We start from the raw sequence: 9,581 nt of genomic DNA, 5'->3' as shown, positions 1-9,581 counted from the left end.
AACAATGTATTACCTTCATGACTTCCTGGACACTTCGTAATTATTCAAGTAAAAGGTGATTTCCAGTGCCTATGGAACGTTGTGGTGTGTGACTCGTATAAAGGCAACAGCAAGATTGTTCGAGAGAGGATTTACTTGAAAGATATCTTGAAGTGTATGTTTTTCACCACATGAGGGCAGTATGGGAATATGAAAGTTGAGCATTTACCTACCAACCGCAGTATTCACTAACGCAATAATAAAAACATACCTGAAGTAAACACTATTTCCTTTCCTGAACACTATGAAAGAAATAGACAATTATTTAGAAACAATATATATTTGTTGCTCATTTCACATTAAAGTATTATTCAAATGACAACAAAGCTCATGAAGTTGTGCTCCAAGTCCTTTTCAATTGATCATTCAATCACCGTTGATAGAATGTTAATATGTTAACTCGTACACAAATAATGTTGTTGACTCGTCCTATACTCGTATTTGTGGCCAAATAATACATTGGAGAAAAAAAACACAGAAAAGCCCACCTCCTGAGGAGCTGGCAAGTAGGCTGTCTACAACCACACCGTTCTGCTGTTGGGGTACAACCACACCGTTCCAACACAGAAAAGCCCACCTCCTGAGGAGCTGGCAAGTAGGCTGTCTACAACCACACCGTTCTGCTGTTGGGGTACAACCACACCATTCCAACACAGAAAAGCCTACCTCCTGAGGAGCTGGCAAGTAGGCTGTCTACAACCACACCGTTCTGCTGTTGGGGTACAACCACACCATTCCAACACAGAAAAGCCCACCTCCTGAGGAGCTGGCAAGTAGGCTGTCTACAACCACACCATTCCAACACAGAAAAGCCCACCTCCTGAGGAGCTGGCAAGTAGGCTGTCTACAACCACACCGTTCTGCTGTTGGGGTACAACCACACCATTCCAACACAGAAAAGCCCACCTCCTGAGGAGCTGGAAAGTAGGCTTTCTACTCGCATTAATATTTTTAATAACACATATACAACCACACCGTTCTGCTGTTGGGGTACAACCACACCATTCCAACACAGAAAAGCCCACCTCCTGAGGAGCTGGAAAGTAGGCTTTCTACTCGCATTAATATTTTTAATAACACATATACAACCACACCGTTCTGCTGTTGGGGTACAACCACACTGTTCCAACACAGAAAAGCCCACCTCCTGAGGAGCTGGCAAGTAGGCTTTCTACTCGCATTAATATTTTTAATGACACATATACAACCACACCATTCTGCTGTTGGGGTACAACCACACCATTCTGCTGTTTGGGTACAACCACACCGTTCTGCTGTTGGGGTACAACCACACCATTCTGCTGTTGGGGTACAACCACACCATTCCAACACAGAAAAGCTGCTTTTTAACACACTTGATACCCATTTTTGGAAGGAACACTATTTCAGTAATATTGTAATTAAGTATAGGTCACATTTCATATACATCTGGAAACAGTGGGCAGAGACTTTAAACAGAATGTGTGTGTTGTGCACCATGTCTCAGTGGGTGTGTGTATTCCTCTCCTTGTCTCAGTGGGTGTGTGTATTCCTCTCCTTGTCTCGGTGGGTGTGTGTATTCCTCTCCTTGTCTCGGTTGGTGTGTGTATTCCTCTCCTTGTCTCGGTGGGTGTGTGTATTCCTCTCCTTGTCTCAGTGGGTGTGTGTATTCCTCTCCTTGTCTAAGTGGGTGTGTGTATTCCTCTCCTTGTCTCAGTGGGTGTGTATATTCCTCTCCTTGTCTCAGTGGGTGTGTGTATTCCTCTCCTTGTCTCAGTGGGTGTGTGTATTCCTCTCCTTGTCTAAGTGGGTGTGTGTATTCCTCTCCTTGTCTCAGTGGGTGTGTATATTCCTCTCCTTGTCTCAGTGTGTGTGTGTATTCCTCTCCTTGTCTTAGTGGGTGTGTGTATTCCTCTCCCTGTCTCAGTGGGTGTGTGTATTCCTCTCCTTGTCTCAGTGGGTGTGTGTATTCCTCTCCTTGTCTAAGTGGGTGTGTGTATTCCTCTCCTTGTCTCAGTGGGTGTGTATATTCCTCTCCTTGTCTCAGTGTGTGTGTGTATTCCTCTCCTTGTCTTAGTGGGTGTGTGTATTCCTCTCCCTGTCTCAGTGGGTGTGTGTATTCCTCTCCTTGTCTCAGAGTGTGGCCAGGCTCTGCAGTCTCCTCTCTGTGAAGAAGCGGTGTGTCTGGTGTGTGTTGCCCTGCTGGGCGGAGGTCTTGGAGCCTGTCTTGAAGTAGGAGAGCATGGAGGTGTTGTTTTGACGGGCTGCGGCCTTCTCACCATCCTCCTCATCATCATCCCTGATTACACACAAATACTTATGTGAACTTGTTCTACTGAATGTAGACAAACACAGCTTTCACATTACGCCTCTTCCCTTTTCACAAAGCTGAAACACTTGTATAGTACTAAAATACATTAGTAGAATATAGGGTAAACACTGAGCACTTTTCACCATCTACCACTCCCTTCTCTGGCCCCTCTCCAAGCCCTTCTTCACCTGTACCCCCTCTCTCAACGCAGACCCTCACCCCAGTCCCCCTAGCCCATCTCTCCTCACCAGTGTACGGTGACAGCCCTGCTGTCCAGCAGGGTCTGTGTGGTGCTCCAGCTGAACCTGACAAACTGAGGGTAGCCAAACACCGGGTCAAGCTCCTTCAACAGCCACGCCTTCGTCTTCGGGTCTGGAGGACACACAACAACAAGAAAAAGGTCCATTCTACTTTATTTTAAACAAATTATACCATTACAGCACTAAAACACTACTGTATTTCTACAAACTTCTATTTAACACAAAAGATGGGCCTCCATCCTTTACCAGCCATGACTTTTAAAACTGCAGAATAATACAACATTTAAACGATGGTCTCGGCACTTCTAGTGTTAAAACACATTCTACCATTAAAGGACAAAAAAAATCATCAAATTTGACTAAACTGGGATTCAATACAAGATGCTGAACTTCATATATCGTTCCAGTGTTGCCAAGCCATTAAAAAGTGTGTGTGATGGGTGAAGATTTTCCCTAACGCGTTTCCCTACTGACCGTTGGGATAGCCAGAGCCGTAGTCTGCATCCACCTCTCCGAGGTCTTCTGGAAAGTTCCAGTCTTTTACTGAATGGTCCCTGGCCACCTGAGGAAGCAGCAGAGATCATTTACGGCAGTGATCCTCCTTCTTAGCCTGGTCCCAGGTCTGTTTGTGCGCCTGTCAACTTAACCGCTGTCAAGGTTTGACAAGAAGTTGGCATGATAGCACAAACAAACTGGCACTCAGACTACCTCAAGCCTGCTCCTGAAGAGGACTGCTAATCTGGGACAAAACCCTTCACTCCAGTAACTTTCAGATCCCTGGTCTCGAGGTACAGGAGACAAAGAGAGGAAACTATTAAAAACAAAGGAAGAGTTTGGCATTAGCGTGACATCTAACCTTGGCACAGATACTGGCAGCACTGACTATGGGGAAGAGGGAGTCAGCTTTGGGTCGTACGGTCACTTCCACCCCGGGGAACCGCTGGGACAGCTTCTCCTGGTACTTCTCTGCAGGACCCACCGTGTCCACAAACACCTGTCACACACAGGGAGGGAGGACAAGGGACAGGCTAGTAATAAAAGGTTGGTCAAGTGAATGAAATGACATTTCATTTGTCACGTGCTTCGTAAACAACAGTGAAACGCTCACTTACAGGTCCTTTTCCAACCATGCAGTTAAAGATACAAAATAAAATAACACAAACAGAAAGTGACAGAAGGAATAAATGCACAGTAAATAACGAGTAAAAAGAACATGTCTATATAGCTGGAAGGGTAGTGACTACGGTAGAGAGAAAGGGAGAACGCGAGGGAGGGAGGCATAAAAAGGAATATTGAGAGACAAAGCGAGAGAAAAGAGCAGAAAGAACATCTAGAGGGTTTGTTATGTTGTATGAAGGATATCGGTGTGTTTGTATGTATGGTTTAAAATAACCAAGATGCTTTGTACCGTACCTCTTTCAGCTGTACTCCACTGTCCAGGGCGAACTGTACCAGGCCAATGGCTGCGTCATGAGAGAGAGCATTCAGGTTGTATTTTGACCTGTGGAAGAGCAGAACGGTTAGAATCATCTGTGTGTGTGTTCGGTTGTTCGCTCTCTGTGTCTCTTTCTCTGTGTGTGTGTGTGTGTAGTACAGTATGTGTTTAAATACCTCTGCAGCATGCTGGTAGAGATAGTGTTGGGTGAGAGAATCTGAAGAGCCCAGCCTACAAAGCTCTTGGCCTCGTCCAGCTTGCGGAATAGATCCTCTCTCTGGGCCTCTGTCAATGTCTTCGAGTCTAGAAAAGGAGACACAGTAACTCATCATTGTACAACAAACAGATGCATGAATCAACTTTGTTGATCCTCAAAAGGTTTGTCACTAGAGACATAGATATGTACAATACAGTCACACAGGCATCCTTCACGACACATATATGAATTAATTATTTAACAGATTCCTCTGGAAGGTTATTGCATACCATGAACTTACCTGCCACTTTTAAGTCCTTCAGAGCTTCCTTTTTGGCGACGGGACAGAAACATATTCCGTAGACCATGGGTCCTGGTAGAGCGAATGCATGATATTAAGCAACATCGAATGATGACCAAGTAACTAGATAACAGACTTTCCGTGACCTACTAAGTGATCCATGACGTTTGAATAGGAGCCAATCCATTTTTTTTAAATAGCATCTGCTAAATGACCAAAATGTAAACGTAAAAATAGATGAGTTAACATGGACTAGTGATCCATGACGTTTGAAAAGGAGGCCCACTCACCCAGTACAGGCCCCCTGCCGGCTTCATCGATACCCAAACAGCAGTCTTCTGTCTTGCAGACGTCGGGTATTGCTGAAGCCAGGCGACAGCTCACCGAGTTGTCTGCTTCAAACTCACCGAGATCCATGGTGACCTTCCACTGTCTGTTTCTGTAAGTCTGTAATCAACTGTAAACAACAAGAGCTGTAAACAACTGTACAGAGAAAGTACACTGTAAACAACAAGTGATCTGTAAACAACTGTAAAGGATAAGTAGCCTAAACAACTGTAACTAACATTTCAAGGGTCTTGGTGAGTAGCTATGTTGACATTTTGAAACGTGAAATAGCAATCAAATTGTAAGCAAGCAATTACAAGATATAGCCTGCTAGAAATAACAGTAGAATAGTGATGGGTGGGGTTGACTCATAATCCGCAGTCCCCACGGTTACATCCGCAGGGAGGGGCAGGTTTAGGGTCATTAAATATGGTGTGGATAAAGGGAGCATGGATGGACACAGCTTTCTATATCCTTACAACTGGTAAAACTGGTATCATTTGGAAATGTTGCATAGAAAATAGTTCCTGTTTTTTTTGTTCGTTATAAAATTCTCTCACTGGTCCATAAACGTCTTTCCTCTGTGAAAGAAGCAAAAATGACAAAGAAAACTTTACTGATGTCAACTAGATTGAAGCATTCATCCTATCTATATGATTCTGGTGACACTGGTGAGCAAAGGTTTACTTCTAGGGAAACATATAATGACAGAAGAGAAGCTGCATGCATCTAATTATAGACAAGCTGACTAACAAATAGCCCACCAAAATGTCAGAAATTATAAGCACAAACATAGGCGTAAAAAAATATCTTGCACCACCTGACAAAAAAATAATAATTCTGCTGTCTATGACTGTAGCCTAGACCGCATTTTCTATATTAGCGGGTTAGGGTCGGATGCGGGCCTCAGATTTCCACTTTATCACATATAGTCAAGCGGTTGTGGATGGCTTATTAGTAACTCTGGGCGGGTGTGGGTGAACAAACAGCTGACCTGTGAACCATTCACAGTAGAACTAACACGTGCATGTATCGGTAGTAGTGCAAATCCCATGCATGTACGTGGACTTAAGCTAGTCTGTGGCAGTATGCAAAGCATTTTGGAGGAATGACAACCGTGACCCAGCACTCTAACATCTTTACTTTGGTGAGTTACGGAAGTGTATTTAAGCTAGTCACTAAAATAAGTCAGGCTGATAGTGAGAGTGCAGCAGAACGACGGCCTGGGCCAGAGCTAGCTCTCAAACTCTAGGCGGCATTCTGCCTTTCAGTTTTCAGCGGTTAGCTTCGCCCACGACTGGCCCATGTCAACTATACTCAACAAAAACATAAACGCAACATTTCAAGTGTTGGTCCCATGTTTCATGAGCTGAAATGAAAGATCCCAGTAATGTTCCATACGCACAAAAAGCTTATTTCTCTGTTTACATCCCAGTTAGTGAGCATTTCTCCTTTGCCAAGATAATCCATCCAGCTGACAGGTGTGCAATACCAAGAAGCTGATTAAACAGCATGATCATTGCACAGGTGCACCTTGTCCTGGGGACAATAAAAGACCACTCTAAAATGTGCAGTTTTGTCACACAACACAATGCCATAGATGTCTCAAGTTTTGAGGGAGTGTGCAGCTGGCATGCTGACTGCAGGAATGTCCACCAGAGCTGTTGCCAGACACTTTAATGTTAATTTCTCTACCATCCTCATTTCAGAGAATTTGGCAGTACATCCAACCGGCCTCACTACCGCAGACCACGTGTATGGCGTTGTGTGGGCGAGGGATTTTCTGATGTCAACGTTGTGAAAAGAGTTTGTGGGGTTATGGTACGGACAGGCATAAGATTGGAACAACAAACACAATTGCATTTTATTGATGGCAATTTGAATGCACACAGATACCGTGACGAGGTCCTGAGGCCCATTCACGTGTCATTCATCCGCCACCATCACCACATGTTTTAGCATGATAATGCATGGCCCCATGTCACAAGGACCTGTACACAATTACTGGAAGCTGAAATTGTACCAGTTCTTCCATGGCCTGTATAGTCACCAGACATGTCACCCATTGAGCCCGTTTGGGTGATGTATGACAGTGTGTTCCAGTTCCCGCCAAAATCCAGCAACTTCCTGGCACAACATTCCACAGGCCACAATCAACAGCTGGTTCAACTCTATGCAAAGGAGATGTGTCACGCATGAGGCAAATGGTCACACCAGATACTGACTGGTTTTCTGGTCCACGCCCCTACCTCTTTTGTTTAGGTATCTGTACAGATGTATATCTGTATTCCCAGTCATGTGAAATCCATAGATTAGAGCCTAATACATTTATTTCAATTGGCTGATTTCCTAATATGAACTGTACTTAAGTAAAATCTTTGAAATTCTTGCATGTTGCGTTTATATTTTTTGTTCAGTATACAACCCCCACGCTGTGTTTTAACGTTTAGAAACGTCAATCAGCGCTTGCGATACAGCTTTCGAAATATATGGCCCTTATTAGGGTGTCCAATCAAAAACGCATCATTTCACCTCTAAGAAAACCAATGGTCCAAACATCATGTCTCTATCATAATTCATTCAAAAGTTATTGGAGTTTTTACCCTTTAGGAAAAATTAGGGTGAATAATTCAATGGAGGCATAAGATAAAAAGTGGCAAAGAATCTGGAAATCGCACTGCGTCAACTAGGCTGGATGCTGTGCGAGAATTAAGGCTAACTAACAGGCTCGCCGTTGAACTAGTCATCCTTCTTCTCACATCCGGGGGCATAAAATAATACAGAGGTAAGATAGATATCGTTTTTAAGACAACATGCATTATTATGTTTTATTTTAGTAAACGCTTTTCATATTAAATGCGAAATTCAATGTTTCTAAGATTTTTCACAAAAACAAGCGTATCTCTGAAATGTCAACGGAACACCCGCAAGCTTTCTATTTTCAAAGCCTTTGACATTTAATTCCGCTCGTGTCATGTTAATTTAGCTTTTTGTGACCAGTGGAAACAACTTTTCAGAATTCCACAACATGTAAATCCTCTAAAACCGCTGCGAGAAAGCTGCACGCTCTAACAGAGCTCGGTGCTTATTACCGGATCTATTAGGTTACGAAATCGGACTTTTTGGATATAATATTAATGGTATGGTAAAGAAAGACTCCACTGGACGATTCAGAACACGAATAATCATGTGTCTTGGTAAAAGGTATTTTATACCATAAATAAGTGACATTTCATCACCAAACCTCGTGGGTGGACAGACATCCTACCCTTATTTTTCATCAGCAATAAAGAATCTTTCAAAGAAAAAAATATACACTTACTGTAGCAGTTTTGCACAGATCTATACAACTATGGGTGCCTCCATCCAAAGAAACTACACTCCCCGAGTTACGGTTACACACAGGGGTTCCGAGCATGCTAGATAGCGAATTAGTACAGGTGGTCGCCTCTGTCTTCCATAAATGTCCCATAAACAAGCGCTGTAACATGGAGATGTGGCATTGTGGGAACATTAACCCTATAAAAAAAGTCGTATCAATGAGTTTTCTGAAAAGTATTTATCGCTGGTAAGAAAGAAAGTCCTTATGATTCCAAAACCGTACCTCAAGCATGCATGTTAATGTTCAGACCAAGCATCGTGGCTCGTAAAACTACAATATGTAACTTTTTAGGCGACCATTATTTTTGGTTATGGAAAATTATATTTTACAGCAGTTTAGAATGTACATTGATTCTCTGCACTATACTTGCTTGTGTGTCAAACAAACAATGCAAACCATTAATTTTAGCAACGAGAAAATGGCAGAGCGATAGTGCATCATTATGTAACTTTTTGGGTGACCCAGATTCACATAGACATGTAAGTTATAGATCTGTCGCTTTCATTAAAGCAAGTCAAATTAGCGGTATTTATTTTTATTTGACCTTTATTTAACTAGGCAAGTCAGTTAAGAACAAATTATTATTTTCAATTACGGCCTAGGAACAGTGGGTTAACTGCCTGTTCAGGGGCAGAACAACATATTTGTACCTTGTCAGCTCGGGGGTTGCAACCTTCCGGTTACTAGTCCAACAGTCTAACCACTAGGCTACCCTAGTAACAGGTAGACCTGTTGTGTGCTCGATATCTATGCTTCCCGTGCTTGAGTTTCGTTTTTTTACTTTCGGTTTTGTGCACCAGCTTCAAACACCTGGAAAAAACAATATTTTTGTTTATTGAATATATACTTCACCCCATACAGAAGACGCCTTCGTCAAATGACTTGTGTACTAGTAATGGAACTGAGAGTCGTGATCTAGGGCTAACTGTCTAGCTAAGCAGTTTATTTAATGCATGTTAGAAACATTTTAGTTTCTTACTTGCGTTTAGATGAATAATGTACGCCGTTTAGCAAGTGAAAAGGGAAGATAAGCCCATACAATCCCCACTCACCCCGTGTGTTGTTGATGTTCTTGTCTGATGGTCAGTCAATTTTGGCGCGGAATCGCTGACGTGACCCTCATGCGGGGCTTCGTGTGATTTGTAGTCCCATCCACTGTATCCCTGGGTTGTAATGCCTATTCTTTTAGTGCAGTACCCCTACACTCGGAGGATGGCAGCAACAGTCTTCCATTTTACTGGTCTAACTCAAGGGCTTGCATGTTAATTAAGCATTTCCCTATTTGTGCATGTGACAAATAAAACCTGAAACTTGAACATGAGTGACAACAACAATGTCACTCTGTTGAAGG

The 9,581-nt window shown here is 42.9% G+C and overlaps 1 protein-coding gene and 1 long non-coding RNA gene across 7 annotated transcripts; both read right to left on the bottom strand.

Moving 5' to 3' along the window:
• Positions 1 to 422: 422 nt before the first annotated feature.
• LOC118940352 lies at positions 423 to 1,278 on the bottom strand. The gene is made up of 2 exons (XR_005036863.1): positions 857 to 1,278; positions 423 to 705 (listed from the first exon to the last, which is right to left on the bottom strand). It is a non-coding gene; the product is annotated as an uncharacterized LOC118940352 (long non-coding RNA).
• A 783-nt stretch (positions 1,279 to 2,061) lies between these two features.
• On the bottom strand, positions 2,062 to 9,381 carry LOC110486088 (ribonuclease H2, subunit A). Of its 6 annotated transcripts, none has more exons than XM_036949262.1 (9): positions 9,283 to 9,381; positions 4,812 to 4,960; positions 4,522 to 4,593; positions 4,201 to 4,327; positions 4,003 to 4,090; positions 3,446 to 3,583; positions 3,064 to 3,151; positions 2,578 to 2,701; positions 2,062 to 2,317 (listed from the first exon to the last, which is right to left on the bottom strand). In XM_036949262.1, the coding sequence occupies exons 2-9, from the start codon at positions 4,936 to 4,938 to the stop codon at positions 2,152 to 2,154; spliced, it is 930 nt and encodes a 309-aa protein (XP_036805157.1). In that variant the 5' UTR covers positions 4,939 to 4,960; positions 9,283 to 9,381; the 3' UTR covers positions 2,062 to 2,151. The 6 variants fall into 6 exon arrangements, with proteins under 6 accessions (XP_036805157.1, XP_036805154.1, XP_036805156.1 ...); XM_036949259.1 differs by having other exon boundaries at positions 4,812 to 4,978; positions 9,283 to 9,380; XM_036949261.1 differs by lacking the exon at positions 9,283 to 9,381 and adding an exon at positions 9,210 to 9,234 and having other exon boundaries at positions 4,812 to 4,978.
• Positions 9,382 to 9,581: the final 200 nt, after the last annotated feature.

This window comes from Oncorhynchus mykiss, chromosome 17, assembly GCF_013265735.2.
Source record: "Oncorhynchus mykiss isolate Arlee chromosome 17, USDA_OmykA_1.1, whole genome shotgun sequence".
Lineage (NCBI taxonomy): Eukaryota > Metazoa > Chordata > Actinopteri > Salmoniformes > Salmonidae > Oncorhynchus > Oncorhynchus mykiss.
The sequence above is the reverse complement of the archived record's forward strand: the minus strand, read 5'-3'. Positions and strand labels throughout refer to the sequence as shown.